Source organism: Salmo salar, chromosome ssa11, assembly GCF_905237065.1.
Source record: "Salmo salar chromosome ssa11, Ssal_v3.1, whole genome shotgun sequence".
Lineage (NCBI taxonomy): Eukaryota > Metazoa > Chordata > Actinopteri > Salmoniformes > Salmonidae > Salmo > Salmo salar.
In genome coordinates this window covers 59868588-59886817 of record NC_059452.1, presented here as the reverse complement: position 1 = coordinate 59886817, position 18230 = coordinate 59868588, and the positions used below count along the sequence as shown (strand labels likewise).

Genomic DNA, 18230 nt, shown 5'->3' with positions numbered 1-18230 from the left:
TGACAGGTGTATAAAATCGAGCACACAGCCATGCAATCTCCATAGACAAACATTGGCAATAGAATGACCTTACTGAAGAGCTCAGTGACATTCAACGTGGCACTGTCATAGGATGCCACCTTTCTAGTAAGTAAAATTTCTGCCCTGTTAGAGCGGCCCTGGTCAACTGTAAGTGTTTATATGTTTGAAGTGGAATTGTCTAGGAGCAACAATGGCTCAGTCACGAAGTGGTAGACCACACAAGCTCACTGAACAGGATCGCGAGTGCTGAAGTGCGTAGCATGTAAAAATCGTCTGTCCTCGGTTGCAACACTCAATACTGAGTTCCAAACTGCCTCCGGAAGTAACATCAGCACAAGAACTGTTTGTCGGGAGCTTCTTGAAATGGGTTTCCATGGGCGAGCAGCCGCACACAAGCCTAAGATCAACATGCGCAATGCCAAGCGTCGGCTGGCTGGTGTAAAGTTTGCCGCCATTGGACTCTGGAGCAGTGGAAACGCGTTCTCTGGAGTGATGAATCACACTTCTCCATCCTGGCAGTCCAACTGACAAATCTGGATTTGGCGGATGCCAGGAGAATGCTACCTATGCTACCTGCAAAAAACACTATATATATAGGTAGATGATAGGATAGGATGAAAAATGGTCTGGGGCTGTTTATCATGGTTCTGGCTAGGCCCCTTAGTTCAAGTGAAAGGGAATCTTAATGCTACAGCATACAATGACATTCTAGATGATTCTGTGCTTCCAACTTTGTGACAACAGTTTTGCGAAGGCCTTTTTCTGTTTCAGCATGACAATGCCCCCAATACACTAAGCAAGGTCCATACAGAAATTGTTTGTTGAGATCGGTGTGGAAGAACTTGACTGGCCTGCACAGAGCCCTGACCTCAACCCAATCAAACACCTTTAAAATGAATTGGAATGGAGACTGCGAGCCAGGCCTAATCGCCCAAAATGAGCGCCGGACCTTGCTATTGCTCTTGTGACTGAATGGAAGGAAGTCCCAGCATCAATGTTACAACATCTAGTGGAAAGCCTTCCCTGAAGAGTGGAGGCTGTTATAGCAGGAACGGGGAAGCCAACTCCATATTAATGCCCATAATTTTGAAGTAAGATGCTCGACGAGCAGGTGTCCACATACTTTTGATCATGTAGTGTATCATCTACAGTTGAAGTCGGAAGTTTACATACATTTAGGTTGGAGTCATTAAAACTCGTTTTTCAACCACTCCACAAATTTCTTGTTAACAAACTATAGTTTTGGCAAGTCGGTTAGGACATCTACTTTGTGCATGACACAAGTAATTTTTCCAACAATTGTTTACAGACAGATTATTTCACTTATAATTCAATGTATCACAATTCCAGTGGGTCAGAAGTTCACATTCACTAAGTTGACTGTGCCTTTAAACAGCTTCGAAAATTCCCGTTAATGATGAAGCTTTAGAAGCTAATTGACATCCTTTCAGTCAATTGGAGGTGTACCTGTGGATGTATTTCAAACGCAGTGTCTCTTTGTTTGACGTCATGGGAAAATCTAAAGAAATCAGCCAAAACCTCCAGAAAATAATTGTAGACCTCCACAAGTCTGGTTCATCCTTGGGAGCAATTTCCAAATGCCTGAAGGTACCATGTTCATCTGTACAAACAATAGTACAGTCGCTCTGGATAAGAGCGTCTGCTAAATGACGTAAATGTAAATGTAAAAAGTATAAACACCATGGGACCACGCAGCCGTCATACCGCTCAGGAAGGAGATGCGTTCTGTCTCCTAGAGATGAATGTACTTTGGTATGAAAAGTGCAAATCAATCCCAGAACAACAGCAAAGGACCTTGTGAAGATGCTGGAGGAAACAGGTACAAAAGTATCTATATCTACAGTAAAACGAGTCCTATATCGACATAACCTGAAAGGCCGCTCAGCAAGGAAGAAGCGACTGCTCCAAAACCACCATAAAAAAGCCAGACTACGGTTTGCAACTGCACATGTGGACAAAAGATCGTACTTTTTGGAGAAATGTCATCTGGTCTGATGAAACTGTTTGGCCATAATGACCATCGTTATGTTTGGAGGAAAAAGGGGGAGGCTTGCAAGCTGAAGAACATCATCCCAACCGTGAAGCACGGGGGTGGCAGCATCATGTTGTGGGATTGCTTTACTGCAGGAGGGACTGATGTACTTCACAAAATAGATGGCATCATGAGGCAGGACAATTATGTGGATATATTGAAGCAACATCTCAAGACATCATCAGTCAGGTAGTTAAAGCTTGGTCACAAATGGGTCTTCCAAATGGGCAATGACTTCAAGCATACTTCCAAAGTTGTGTCAAAATGGCTTAAGGACAACAAAGTCAAGGTATTGGAGTGGCCATCACAAAGCCCTGACCTCAATCCTATAGAATATTTGTAGGCAGAACTGAAAAGTGTGTGTGAGCAAGGAGGCCTACAAACCTGACTCAGTTACACCAGCTCTGTCAGGAGGAATGGGCCAAAATTTACCCAACTTATTGTGGGAAGCTTGTGGAAGGCTACCCGAAACGTTTGACCCAAGTTAAACAATTTAAAGGCAATGCTACCAGATACTAATTGAGCGTATGTAAACTTCTGACCAACTGGGAATGTGATGAAACAAATAAAAGCTGAAATAAATCATTCTCTCTACTATTATTCTGACATTTCACATTCTTAAAATAAAGTGGTGATCCTAACTGACCTAAGACAGGGAATTTTTACTAGGATTAAATGTCAGGAATTGTGAAAAACTGAGTTTAAATGTATTTGGCTAAGGTGTATGTAAACTTCCAACTTCAACTGTATATAATGTTGATATAGTTTGATTTTGGATAGAAAGTTATTTTGCTCAGGGTTGAGAATGTGATCATGTTCTATATATAATGATTGACATAATTGGGTGCCATCATACTCCCCATAGTGGTTCCTTTTGTTTGTAGGAAAAAGTAACTTCTAAACATAAAACAGTTATTTGTGAGTACCAGCTCTGCTAGGTCTCTGATACGTGAGGAGCTAGGCTGAGAGTCTGTAGGGCATTGTTCCTTAAAGAAGCTCAGGGCCTCTAGTCTACCTTTGGTGGGGTATAGACATGTATAGATTTTCAAAGTCAAAACAGGCCAGTAGTGTGTTTTCATTGATCTGGGGAATCTTCTTGAGTACATTAATCACGTCACTAAAGTCCCCAGTGAAGGAGGGTAAGGAGGAGACACATGGCTTGAGAAATGAGTCAACAAAAGTGGATCTTTTTTTGTCAGGCTCCCAATTCCGGCAATAATAGGGCGTTGTACTCATTCTTACGGATTTCCTCTCTGCCAAGATATACAGTTGCTTGAGCTTGTCATGAATAGAGGTATTTAACTGGGATGTAAGGTCCAAAGGGAGTTTCTGATACAAAACATTGTCAGACAATTGTCGATTCATCTCTGTCTCATAGTCCACCAGGTTCTGTACCAATATTGCTCTACCTTTATCGGAAGGCTTCACAATGACAGTTAAATATTTGTTCAAATCGCTCAAAGCTTCTCTCTTTGGGCAAGTTACTCAACACCTTGTATTCACATTTCTTACTTGGTCTTCAATATGTTTCCAGTGATGCATTATTTCTCTGAGACATAAAGGTGGATTTACCCCTGAAAATAGCAGACTTGCTACATATTCGTTGCATTGAGGGTAAGTTTATTTCTGGTGCATTCTCATTTTCCATCTCATTTGTTTCAACATTATGGGCATTTCCAATAGACAAAGAATTTCATCAGTCTTAGAGTTCTGAAAAACGTTTGAAAATCAACATACTGTAAGCGTTAAAGTCATTACAATGTGTTGTTAGTACAAATGATACGCCTTTGCTGAGAACAGATACAAGGTTCAGATAAGGAACTTGCTGGATAGATTTATCACATTCAACTTTTCTGGCTCTGTGTCATGTAGGCCTACCTGCGTTCTCCATAGTGAGTGTTTGCGCTTCCCCACCGCATCTTCTTCCATGGTGAAGGTATGATGTTGGGCCTGTTTTTCCCCTGCCACAGCCTAAAATATTGCTCTCACCCTGGCTGGGAAGGCTGGAGTTGAAATAGATGTTAAGGGAGGAGTAGGAGGAACCATATGTAATGGCGTACGGTCCAGCGCGCTCTCTACACACATCTGCCCTGTGTGAAGACCCCAGCAAGACACTTTCTTAGTGATATTCCCAATGGGAATTATGTAGGCTTATGTGGGTATTGCACTCAGGACAACTTGACTCACAAATGGCAGGTTTTTATTCACCCAGAGACTTGCAAAGAGAGACAAATTAAAGGCAAAATATCCTGCAACACCACAAACGTCCTTTATTTGATCAAGTGTCCATTTGGATTGGCGTATGTGGGAAAGGCGCTCAGAGCGCTTACAAATCACAGAACACAGGAGTTGCATAAGGGATAATGATGTCAAAAGTCCCTTGCTTTGCACTTTTCCCAGTCAAAGCACAACTTGTCCTCTCTTCAATACCTGGGAATTGAACATGTGAAAATGTCACGTAGAGGGGGCAATATTAACAATTTCCTCCTGAGACGAGAGTCATTTTGGATACATTTACTCAACAATAATGTTGAGAAATATCCACCTCTCCAAGAGGTCTAAACGTGGAACTAAAATCAAATCAAATTTATTTATATAGCCCTTCTTACATCAGCTGATATCTCAAAGTGCTGTACAGAAACCCAGCCTAAAACCCCAAACAGCAAGCAATGCAGGTGTAGAAGCACGGTGGCTAGGAAAAACTCCCTAGAAACTAGATATGTTCTGCTCCCCAGGGGCTGGCTGCATTTTCCCATTTTCCATATATAATATACAAAATGATTGACACATTTGTCTCACCTGTTTTTAATCTATTGCACACCCATAAGGATAAACAAATCAAAATGCATGAATGTTTTTCCATATACAGTGCATTCGGAAAGTATTCAGACGTTACAGCCTTATTCTAAAATTGATTAAATCGTTTTTCCCCCCTCATCAATCTACACACAATACCCCATAATGACGGAGCAAAAACAGGTTTTTATACATTTTAGCAAATATTTAAATATCACATTTACATAAGTATTCAGAACCTTTACTCAGTACTTTGTTGAAGCACCTTCAGCAGTGACTACAGCCTCGAGTCTTCTTGGGTATGACGCTGCAAGCTTGGCACATCTGTATTTGGGGAGTTTCTCCCATTCTTCTCTGCAGATCCTCTCATGCTCTCTCAGGTTGGATGGGGAGCATCGCTGCACAGCTATTTTCAGGTCTGAGAGTCCTTTAGGTGCCTTTTGCCAAACTCCAAGCTGGCTGTCTGACTTTTACTGAGGAGTGGCTTCTGTCTGGCCACTCTGCCATAAAGGCCTGATTGGTGGAGTGCTGCAGAGATGGTTGTCCTTCTGGAAGTTTCTCCCATCTCGACAGAGGAGCTCTGGAGCTCTGTCAGAGTGACCATCGGGTTCTTGGTCTCCTCCCTGATCAAGGCCCTTCTCCCCGATCTCTCAGTTTGACCAGGTGGCCAGCTCTAGGAAGAGTCTTGGTGGTTCCAAACTTCTTCCATTTAAGAATGATGGAGGCCACTGTGTTCTTGGGGACCTTCAATGCTGCAAAGGATTGTTCCTCGACACTATCCTGTCTTGAAGCTCTACGGACAATTCCTTTGACCTCGTGGCTTGGTTTTTGCTCTGACATGCACTGTCAACTGTGGGACCTTATATTGACAGGTGGGTGCCTTTCCCATGTCCAATCAATATAATTTACCACAGGTGGACTCCAATCAAGTTGTAGAAACATCTCAAGGATGATCAATGGAAACAGGATGCACCTGAGCTCAATTTCGATTCTCATAACAAAGGGTCTGAATACTTATGTAAATAATGTATTTCTGTTTTTTATTTTTTATTTCATTTGCAAGCATTTCTGACAACCTGTTTTCACTTTGTCATTACGGGGTATTGTGTGTAGATTGATGAGTCAAATATGTAATTTAATTAAGGCTGTAACGTAACAAAATGTGGAAAACATGAAGGGGTGTGAATACTTTCCGAATGCACTGTATGTATACTGTGTAATATTTATATTAATTAATTAAATTGATCAGATTGAATGCCTCTGAGGTTATTTATGTAGGTGTTTTTACAGTGGTATGACCTGACGAAGATCCAGCTCAAATCGATACATTGTCTGTTTTGTGCGTCTGATTAAATCATAATGGGAGCATACGAAAAACTCCAATTAAAAGCTGAGTCTCAAATAGCTGCCTGTCCCTTTTAATACCTGGGCAACAGCACACATTTCAGCAAATAAATGCCTGTTTCAAATAAACATGATTTGTTTCATGTTTTATTTGTTACAATAAATAATTTTGTAATGACTCACCAGCAAGAAACTGCTAGCCATTAGCTGCTAACAGCAGAGAACTGCTAGCTAACAGGCAAGCAAAAAAACAGTAAACAACTTCGGGAGTACAAACCCTTAGAAATCTCCCTGTTGTGTTCAGTGATTTAAGCAAATAAACGCCTGGGCTCTTAATTGAAGTTTTGCGGTACCAGAGTTACAGACATTACTTTCTAAGTTTTCTGTGAGTGCTCATGTCTTACTGGTGCTCGCTTCGCAGTCACCCAAAAGCCTGAAGCAGTGGACTCTGGGAAAAGAGAAAAGCCCTCTGGCAAAGATGAGCGGATGGAGGAGAAAAAGGAAAAGAAAGAGGAAAAGAAAGAGACAACAACAGAGAAGGAGAAAAATAAAGGTTATAGCTTGCTAGCTGTGTAAAATGTTACGTTTTTCCCAGTGACCTGTAGTTTGTAGTTCATAGGGGATGAGGCGAAGTGAACAAATTCTGACTTGGTTTTTCGGACCCTTTCTGAATCTCACAGTTCCCCCCCAACCTGAGGCAGAGGGCCCTGGAGAGAGTGAGAGCCCCTCTGAGGGAGAAGGAAAGAAGGAGGAAGTGGTGAAGAAGGAGAAGGAGATTGAGGCAGAAGGTATCTGTCATGGTGTAGGATTTGAAAGACTGCATTAGTTAGTAGTTTTATAACTCATTGTGCTCCTTTGAAATAGACTGGATCAATTAGGTACACTAGTATTATGAATGAATGAATGAATGAATGAATGAATGAATGAATGAATGAATGAATGAATGAATGAATGAATGAACAGACGGAGGGAGGAACAAACTAATGAACAAACAAAATAACAAATCAATGAATGATGTGATCCTTTGGTGCTCACAACCCCTCCAATGCCTGAAGTGGAGGGAACGGGTGGCACACAGGAGACCGGGAAACCCTCTGAGAAAGAGGCAGAGAAAGAGGAGGGGAGGGAGGAGGACACAGGAAAAAAGACTGAAGGTATCTTCTGTGGATGAGCTGTACATGTATAGAGCTAGTGTGTAGTATTAGTGAGTGTAAAGCTGTTGATCAGTCGAAGCCTGTCGAAGTTGGAGCTTGAAACTGGGAGCAGTCAGACAGCACTAATCAACCTGTAGAGAAATAGATCTCAGATCTCTCATTCTTCCTCTGTGGTGATCCAGAGGAAGTTCTCGAAACACCTGAGTGGGGAAGCTTGGGTCAGGAGACCTTAGAGCCCCCTGGGAGAGAAGAGGAGAAGAAGAAGTGGGAGGAGGAAGAGAGTGAAGAGGAGAGAGAGTATGCAAAAAAGAAAGGTAGAACTTATGCTAGTGTGTAATGTACACACCCTATAAGCTAGGATCCGGTAGATTCCATCTCTCCCAAGTAGGGTGACCACATGTCCCGGATTGTCCGGTACAGTCCCACATTTTGGCCCTTAGTTCCACAACCAAACAATCACGCATTTTGTCAACAAACTCAAACACTGCTAATTTAGAAAACAGCTAGATTTGTCCCGTATTTCAGTCAGACATTCCAACCTGTCTCTTGCAGTCATGTTGCACTAAATATTTTTTTTTTATCATAAGGATGTGGTACTGGTGATGTTAAACACTTCTCCAATCGTTGCTGAGATCTGACATAGGCAAGACTAGACATCAGGCTAAATTCCAGTTAAACTTGGATAGGACAGTTGCCTAACTACTTTATTCATGCTTCTGACAGCGAGCCACAAAAGTAAGTAAATAGCCTTATTAGACTGAAAGATATAAGGTGATTTCGTCAAACTTATGAGGCTCTCCATGCTCATTGCTCATTCAACATATTTGCTGCTTCTTCACTCAATCCCATTTGAAAAGTCTCCCTTCCTAACTGTTTTACATTCCCTGAGACCAACCAGAAATGTTTCCTTGGCCAAATATTCCCAGATTTTCATTAAAACAGCCACACATGGTCTCTCCCTTCTGCAAAAGAGTAGGCTAATTAGCTAATTTGGTGCAGTAGAGATGTAGTGCTGCCGGATCCTGTGATTGTTTAGTAAAGTTAGATCAAAGCTGAATCAATGTCTTCGACGATCACATAATGATTCAATAGTATTATACATAACATAACCAAATATAATATCATATTATAATGTTACTGTTGCACCAAAAACACCACCTTGGTCATTTCTGAATAGTCACAAAAATATTCTCATGCTTTCAAAACTCAACAGCGGCCGCCACTAAATGAAATGTATTTATAAAGCACTTTTTACATCAGCAGATGTCACAAAGAGCTTATACAGAAACCCAGCCTAAAACCCCAAACAGCAAGCAATGCAGATGTAGAAGCACGGTGGCTAGGAAAAACTCCATAGAAAGGCAGGAACCTAGGAAGAAACCTAGAGGGGAACTAGGCTCTGAGGGGTGCCCTCTTCTGGCTGTGCCGGGTGGAGATTATAAGAGTACATGGCCATTAAGGCCAGATTGTTCTTCAGAATGTTCAAACGTTAAACGTTCATAGATGACCAGCAGGGTCAAATAATAATCACAGTGGTTGTAGAGGGTGCAACAGGTCAGCACCTCAGGAGTAAATGTCAGTTGCCTTTCATGCCGAGCGTTCAGTGGTTGAGACAGCAGGTGCGGTAGAGAGAGAGAGAGAGAGAGAGAGAGAAAGATAGAGAGAGAGAGAGAGAGAGAGGGTTTGAAAGCAGAAGGTCTGGGACAAGGTAGCACTAGGCAGAATTTTCTTGGATTGAAACTAAATACAGGAAGGTTATATAGTTTGTTAACACCATCTTCTCTAATTTGCTCACGAAAAAGTAATTGAAGAAGAGCTAAATGCATGTTCCCATGAAACTGATTGAGATTGAATTATTGTCATGCAGATGTAGTTTTGACGTTTCACCGGTAAAACGATAAGAATGCTGCCAACATTTTGTATTTATGTAGGCTACACTGTCCCACAACATAATTCTGTTGTCCCGCATTTGGGTATTTTAAATGTGGTCACCCTACTCCCAAGCCATATCCTTACTATAACTAGATGATGACCAACCCATAGATACAAAACTAGCTGGTTTTGAACTGTACCCAAGCAAGATTGGCGACAAACTGTTCCATTCCCAGGACATTGGGGCTCTATAACACCAGCCTCTCTATAATTATATCTCTATGGAACAACTTCTCAATAATATGCAGCTGCAATAGGTAGCCCATAGGCTACATTGTTGTGCTCTAGCATGGGCTGTTTGCATGTTGTGCTGGGTTGCAGATTCATGTTGGATCCAGGAAACCCTTCTAAAACAATGATTCCTTCACCTCCTGAAGGGATTCTCAAGCTCTTGATCTCAGGAGGAGAGCCCCAGGCCAGACAGTTGTATGGGATCATATACGATGATTTCAAAGGTAAGACACAGAACAATAGTAGCTAGCAGTGGAGTGACTAGGGATGCGTACAGGAGACTGAAGCATCATCCAGCATGGAATCTTGTTTAGTGAGTGGACATCAGTGAAGAGTTAGTAGAGTAGATATTTAGAGGAGTAGATCGTAGAGTAGAGAGTAGAGTATAGTTAGTGGAGTAGAGAGTTAGTAGAGAGTTAGTTGAGTTGCATTGAATAAGAACGTTATATATGGACATTTTCACTGTCTGCATGACCAGATCAGTGGCAAAAACCGTGAAAAGATTCCTTTTCTCTGCGTGTCTTTGTTGTCTTCCTTTTCATCGTTTCTTCTGTCTGACTCCATCATCCCTCCTCATCATGTTGGTGTTGTTTGGCTCACAAGGTAAGCATCTACATGTCTTATTCTCTGTCACTATCTTGTATTCACGGTCACTATCTAGTCATTGCTAATCACTATTTATCACCATTCAAACAGGTCCATTTGCTCCCTGTCCAACACTTCTCCTAATATGTGACAGAAATATTGTTCATCCCAATTTAGAATACCAATTAATATAGGTATACGGAACCTTCAAAATAAGAGCCTCTCCCTTGTTACAATATTATTTTTACAGCCTTCCATGAAGTCCCATGTTGACTTTTCCTTCATTTGTGGAACAATGCCCCATTCTCCCTCTCTCCCGTCTGTGGAGTAATTGGGCATTTATATTGAATTACTGAGTAACGTTTCTCACCTAACCCATCTTTTATCACTGAGAGAAGCATTTTATGTGAGTCTGTGCAAGTGTGTGTGTGCGTTTTATTTGACTTCTCAGTTCGTAGTTCTCCCCTCTCAAAACAGCCCATAAATATTTCAGTGTCATCAACCAAACAATAATAAATTAATAATGTGATGGCTGATTAAACAGCTAAACGCCAACTTTTTAGTGTGCATTTAAATGTGTATTTGCATAAACATGCCTGGTAAACGCCTCCTTAGAGGACAGCAATGCCTTGCAGCGCACACACACTGCAGCTGACTTCTGAAGCTTAATAAAACCTTAATTAGGTACAAACCTCAGCCAAGATAATCGCAGGAAGGATCTCTCTCTCTTTCTACAACGATGAAAGCACTCATTATTGATTCATTGACTCAGATTGCCTGACGTTAAGATATTTGAAGCGTTCCTAAATTGTTAATATCCTAAACCAACTCTAACTGTTTATTAAAACTATTGGGGGTACTCAAGGAGTGGAGTTGGGAAACACTGTCCTATGTCCCACTGTTAATAACACCAACTCTTCTCTCTCCCCTCCAATGTCACTACTGTACTCTAACCATCCCATAACCATTCTCAAACCATTCTTTAACTCTTCTCTCTCCTCTCAGACTGTGAGTGCTACGGCCACTCTAACCGCTGCAGCTACATAGACTACCTGAACATCGTAACGTGTGTCAGCTGCAAGCACAATACAAGAGGACAGAACTGCCAGCACTGCAGACTGGGCTACTTCAGAAATAACTCAGCTGAACTGGATGACGAGGGTGTCTGCATCGGTCAGTCACAGTGTGTGGGGGATGTGGGGTGTGTGTGTGTGTGTGTGTGTGTGTGTGTGTGTGTGTGTGTGTGTGTGTGTGTGTGTGTGTGTGTGTGTGTGTGTGTGTGTGTGTGTGTGTGTGTGTGTGTGTGTGTGTGTGTGTGTGTGTGTGTGTGTGTATTTACTGCAGATTAGTCATGAGGCATTGTGGGTTACACAAACAAAGTGTGTAATGTTGATTCACCAAGGCATCATTGATCAACAATACAGTTTACAAAGATCAGCAGTTCCATCTCCAACCAATACTGCGTGGAAAAAAGAACAACAAAATAGATAAAGACAGTAAAAAAACACTGACTCACTGAGATAAGACTATTATTCCTCTGGAGTTGACTGTGGTGTTGATGTAGTCCATCTGCAAGTGAGTGGTGGGAGGCTAGAGGGGTGTAGGAGGGGAAATGGGGGGGGGGGTTCAGGCCTTGGAGTCAGCACAAATGAGGCCCCATTAGCTCACCTGCCAGGCTACTGGCACACTGAGACTGGCACCGAATCAATACAGAGCTGAGAGAAAAGGAGAGAGAGCACGCAGGAAGAGAGTATGTGTGTGCGTCTTATGCACTCATGCAAGCACACACCAAATGAAATAAATATATTTTCTAACATGTCTTCAAACCTCTCTCTCTTTCTCTCGTTCTCGTCTCCCCCTCCTTCCGCTCTCACCAGAGTGTAACTGTAACCAGATGGGATCTGTCCATGACCGGTGTAATGGGACAGGCTTCTGCCAGTGTAAAGATGGCACTACGGGGCCCAAGTGTGACGACTGTTTCCCTGGGTACTACTGGAAACAAGGGTGTTACTGTGAGTATACAGCGGGAGAAGGCCTTGGAGTGTGTGTGTGGGGGCGGGGTGGAGAGGAGGTTTTTTTTGGGTGCATGTGTGTAAGTGCCCATGCTTGTATGAAATGAGAAATGTTGTAGGGAATATGTCACAGACATTGTACCCTTTCTTTAGATGCAGAAACCTCTCTCCACACTCTGCCACTTGGTCTTTGTGTTAATGTTAGCATCCATATCTCCTTGCTTACCCATGGGACTGTGGCGTGTATCACATTAGTAGCATCACCTGTTCCTTTAATTGATGACCTTGTCACACCTTAACCCAATTTTTGGGAGCCTCTTTCGCCATATCATATACCATACAGCAGCATTTCCCAAACTCGGTCCTGAGGACTCCAAGGGGTGTACATTTTGGGTTTTGCCCTAGCACTACATAGCCAATTCAAATAATCAACACATCGTCAAGAGTTTGGGTGACAGTCAGGGCAGGGCCACGTCTCAAACACATATAGCCTCACCTACCTGTTTTTCCCTACAGGCTAGAATTGGAAGGAATCCCTCTTTACTGCAGTTGGTTAGTTAGCCAAATGTGTCAGTAGGACATAGTGGATCCCATATTTAGATTAAAGTGAGAGAGTAAAAGGCTAGGTTTTTGGTCGCTTTAAGAAACATGGCATGGAAGGACCATATTTACTTTCTTCAGCAAGATGCACAGCAAGATCCAGAACAGAAAAGCTTCCGCATGCTTTTGTGTCATGCCCCACAAATCTTCACGCACGCACACACACACATGCATGATGCATGCACACATGCTGTGATAAACACACATACTACGTTTTTAAGTCAACTATCTTGTACAATATAAAAACTACCAGAGTGCATTTCACCACCCTGTTTATAGCTTTTTAATGATCATATGTTGGGATCGAGGCGAGACCCAAATGCAGACACAGGAGACAGATGGTAGAGCTCTGATATTTATTAAACCAGGTCAGAGTCCAAACAGTACCAGACGATAGGCAGTCTTGAGGTCAGGCCAGGCAGAGTTCATAAACCAGGTCAGAGTCCAAACAGTACCAGACGATAGGCAGTCTCGAGGCCAGGCCAGGCAGAGTTCATAAACCAGGTCAGAGTCCAAACAGTACCAGACGATAGGCAGTCTCGAGGTCAGGCCAGGCAGAGTTCATAAACCAGGTCAGAGTCCAAACAGTACCAGACGATAGGCAGTCTCGAGGTCAGGCCAGGCAGAGTTCATAAACCAGGTCAGAGTCCAAACAGTACCAGACGATAGGCAGTCTCGAGGCCAGGCCAGGCAGAGTTCATAAACCAGGTCAGAGTCCAAACAGTACCAGACGATAGGCAGTCTCGAGGTCAGGCCAGGCAGAGTTCATAAACCAGGTCAGAGTCCAAACAGTACCAGACGATAGGCAGTCTCGAGGTCAGGCCAGGCAGAGTTCATAAACCAGGTCAGAGTCCAAACAGTACCAGACGATAGGCAGTCTCGAGGTCAGGCCAGGCAGAGTTCATAAACCAGGTCAGAGTCCAAACAGTACCAGACGATAGGCAGTCTCGAGGCCAGGCCAGGCAGAGTTCATAAACCAGGTCAGAGTCCAAACAGTACCAGACGATAGGCAGTCTCGAGGTCAGGCCAGGCAGAGTTCAGAAACCAGGTCAGAGTCCAAACAGTACCAGACGATAGGCAGTCTCGAGGTCAGGCCAGGCAGAGTTCATAAACCAGGTCAGAGTCCAAACAGTACCAGACGATAGGCAGTCTCGAGGTCAGGCCAGGCAGAGTTCATAAACCAGGTCAGAGTCCAAACAGTACCAGACGATAGGCAGTCTCAAGGCCAGGCCAGGCAGGGGTCAGAAACCAGATCCGAGTCCAAACAGTACCAGACGATAGGCAGTCTCGAGGTCAGGCCAGGCAGAGTTCATAAACCAGGTCAGAGTCCAAACAGTACCAGACGATAGGCAGTCTCAAGGCCAGGCCAGGCAGAGTTCATAAACCAGGTCAGAGTCCAAACAGTACCAGAAGATAGGCAGTCTCAAGGCCAGGCCAGGCAGAGTTCAGAAACCAGATCCGAGTCCAAACAGTACCAGACGATAGGCAGTCTCGAGGTCAGGCCAGGCAGGGGTCAGAAACCAGATCCGAGTCCAAACAGTACCAGACGATAGGCAGTCTCGAGGTCAGGCCAGGCAGAGTTCATAAACCAGGTCAGAGTCCAAACAGTACCAGACGATAGGCAGTCTCGAGGTCAGGCCAGGCAGGGGTCAGAAACCAGGTCCGAGCCCAAAACAGTACAAGGGGATAGGCAGGCTGGTAGTCAGAACAGGCAGAGTGGTCAGGCAGGCAGGTTCGGAGTCAGGACAGGCAAGGGTTGAAACCAGGAGGACTAGAAACAAACAGAGACTCGGAAAAATCGGAGCAAGGAAAAACGTTGGTTGACTTGGCAAACAAGGCAAACTGGCACAGAGAGATAGGAAACACAGGGATATATACACCGGGGATAATAAGCGACACCTCGAGGGGGTGGAGACAATCAGAAGGACAGGTGACTAGATCAGGGTGTGACAGTACTCATTCAACCTATGATGGAAAGGCAAATAAGAGTCTATATATGAGTCTTCTCAATCAATCAATGACAGTTTATTGGTCGCGTACACAGATTTGCAGATGTTATCGCAGATGTAGTAAAATGCTTGTATATCGAGCTCCAACAGTGCAGTAATATATATAAATAAATAATTGTGTGTATAGTCAGTATATGAATAGAAAAGGTGTGTACCGCAGTAGTTATATAGGATGAGCCATGACTAGAATACAGTATATACAGTTGAAGTTGGAAGTTTACATACACCTTAGCCAAATACATTTAAACTCAGTTTTAACTATTCCTGACATTTAATCCAAGTAAAAATTCCCTGTCTTAGATCAGTTAGGATCACCACTTTATTTTAAGAATGTGAAATGTCAGAATAATAATAGAGAGAATGATTTATTTCAGCTTTTATTTATTTCATCACATTCCCAGTGGGTCAGAAGTTTACATACACTCAATTAGCATTTGGTAGCATTGCTTTTAAATTGTTTAACTTTGGTCAAACGTTTCGGGTAGCCTTCCACAAGCTTCCTACTATAAGTTGGGTGAATTTTGGCCCATTCCTCCTGACAGAGCTGGTGTAACTGAGTCAGGTTTGTAGGCCTCCTTGCTCGCACACGCTTTTTCAGTTATGCCCACAAATGTTCTATAGGATGGAGGTCAGAGCTTTGTGATGGCCACTCCAGTATCTTGACTTTGTTGTCCTTAAGCCATTTTGCCACAACTTTGGAAGTATGCTTGGGGTCATTGTCTATTTGGAAGACCCATTTGCGACCAAGCTTTAACTTCTTGATTGATGTCTTAAGATGTTGCTTCAATATATCCACATAATTGTCCTGCCTCATGATGCCATCTATTTTGTGAAGTGCACCAGTCCCTCCTGCAGCAAAGCACCCCCACAACATGATGCTGCCACCCCCGTGCTTCACGGTTGGGATGGTGTTCTTCGGCTTGCATGCCTCCCCCTTTTTCCTCCAAACATAACAATGGTAATTATGGCCAAACAATTCTATTTTTGTTTCATCAGACCAGAGGACATTTCTCCAAAAAGTACGATCTTTGTCCCCATGTGCAGTTGCAAACCGTAGTCTGGCTTTTTATGGCAGTTTTGGAGCAGTGGCTTCTTCCTTGCTGAGCGGCCTTTCAGGTTATGCCGATATAGGACTCGTTTTACTGTGGATATAGATACTTTTGTACCTGTTTCCTCCAGCATCTTCACAAGGTCCTTTGCTGTTGTTCTGGGATTGATTTGCACTTTTCGCAGTACGTTCATATCTAGGAGACAGAACGCATCTCCTTCCTGAGTGGTATGACGGCTACGTGGTCCCATGGTGTTTAAACTTGCGTACTATTGTTTGTACAGATGAACATGGTACCTTCAGGCGTTTGGAAATTGCTCCCAAGGATGAACCAGACTTGTGGAGGTCTACAATTCTTTTTCTGAGGTCTTGGCTGATTTCTTTTGATTTTCCCATGATGTCAAGCAAAGAGGCACTGAGTTTGAAGGTAGGCCTTGAAATACATCCACAGGTACACATCCAATTGACTCAAATGATGTCAATTAGCCTATCAGAAGCTTCTAAAGCCATGACATAATTTTCTGGAATTTTCCAAGCTGTTTAAAGGTTCACATACAGTCAACTTACTGTATGTGAACTTCTGACCCACTGGATTTGTGATACAGTGAATTATAAGTGAAATAATCTGTCTCTAAACAATTGTTGGAAAAATTACTTGTGTCATGCACAATGTAACCGACTTGCCAAAAATATAGTTTGTTAACAAAAAATGAGCTTTAATGACTCCAACCTAAGTGTATGTAAACTTCCGACTTCAACTGTACATATGAAGTGGGTAAAACAGTATGTAAACATTATTAGTGACCAGTGTCCACTTAGGAAGCAACACAGATTGACAATACATTTCACATGCTGTTGTGCAAATGGAATAGACAACAGGTGGAAATTATAGGCAATTAGCAAGACACCCCCAATAAAGGAGTGGTTCGGCAGGTGGTGACCACAGACCACTTCTCAGTTTTTATGCTTCCTGGCTGATGTTTTGGTCACTTTTGAATGCTGGCGGTGCTTTCACTCTAGTGGTAGCATGAGGTGGAGTCTACAACCCACACAAGTGGCTCAGGTAGTGCAGCTCATCCAGGATGGCACATCAATGCGAGCTGTGGCAAGAAGGTTTGCTGTGTCTGTCAGCATAGTGTCCAGAGCATGGAGGCATACCAGGAGACAGGCCAGTACATCAGGAGACATGGAGGAGGCTGTAGGAGGGCAACAACCCAGCAGCAGGACCGCTACCTCCGCCTTTCTGCAAGGAGGAGCAGGAGGAGCACTGCCAGAGCTCTGCAAAATGACCTCCAGCAGGCCACAAATGTGCATGTGTCTGCTCAAACGATCAGAATCAGACTCCATGAGGGTGGTATGAGGGCCCGACGTCCACAGGTGGGGGTTGTGCTTAAAGCCCAAGACCGTGCAAGACATTTGGCATTTGCCAGAGAACACCAAGATTGGCAAATTCGCCACTGGCGCCCTGTGCTCTTCACAGATGAAGCAGGTTCACACTGAGCACCTGTGACAGACGTGACAGAGTCTGGAGACGCTGTGGAGAACGTTCTGCAGCCTGCAACATCCTCCAGCATGACCGGTTTGGCGGTGGGTCAGTCATGGTGTGGGGTGGCATTTCTTTGGGGGGCCGCACAGCCCTCCATGTGCTCGCCAGAGGTAGCCTGACTGCCATTAGGTACCGAGATGAGATCCTCAGACCCCTTGTGAGACCATTTGCTGGTGCGGTTGGCCCTGGGTTCCTCCTAATGCAAGACAATGCTAGACCTCATGTGGCTGGAGTGTGTCAGCAGTTCCTGCAAGAGGAAGGCATTGATGATATGGACTGGCCCGCCCGTTCCCCAGACCTGAATCCAATTGAGCACATCTGGGACATCATGTCTCGCTCCATCCACCAACGCTACGTTGCACCACAGACTGTCCAGGAGTTGGCGGATGCTTTAGTCCAGGTCTGGGAGCAGATCCCTCAGGAGACCATCCGCCACCTCATCAGGAGCATGCCCAGGCGTTGTAGGGAGGTCATACAGGCACGTGGAGGCCACACACACTACTGAGCCTCATTTTGACTTGTTTTAAGGACATTACATCAAAGTTGGATCAGCCTGTAGTGTGATTTTCCACATTAATTTTGAGTGTGACTCCAAATCCAGACCTCCATGGGTTGATAAATTGGATTTCCATTGATTATTTTTGTGTGATTTTGTTGTCAGCACATTCAACTATGTAAAGAAAAAAATATTTAATAAGATTATTTCATTCATTCAGATCTAGGATGTGTTATTTTAGTGTTCCCTTTATTTCTTTTAGCAGTATATATACACCTCACATGCGACCCATGATAAGATGAAAATAATGTCATTTGTATGTTATTAACAAGTTCTACTAAACTGAATATACAATAGCACCGTGTCCATTTTGAGATGTGGTAGCCAGTATACACTTTCTCAA

The 18230-nt window shown here is 43.5% G+C and overlaps 1 protein-coding gene across 6 annotated transcripts in view; it reads left to right on the top strand.

Annotated features, from left to right (window-relative positions):
- LOC106562870 (netrin-G2) overlaps positions 1-18230 on the top strand; it is a 167992-nt gene that overhangs the window by 136693 nt on the left and 13069 nt on the right. For 5 of the 6 annotated variants that reach the window (XM_014127925.2, XM_014127927.2, XM_014127928.2 and 2 more), the window contains 7 exons: positions 6636-6767; positions 6895-7002; positions 7270-7368; positions 7551-7682; positions 9678-9755; positions 11122-11289; positions 11994-12128. In XM_014127925.2, coding sequence (XP_013983400.2) covers positions 6636-6767; positions 6895-7002; positions 7270-7368; positions 7551-7682; positions 9678-9755; positions 11122-11289; positions 11994-12128 — 852 coding nt within the window. Of the gene's footprint in view, positions 1-6635; positions 6768-6894; positions 7003-7269; positions 7369-7550; positions 7683-9621; positions 9756-11121; positions 11290-11993; positions 12129-18230 lie in introns of those variants that run through there. The other variant, XR_006757594.1, reaches the window with a different exon arrangement.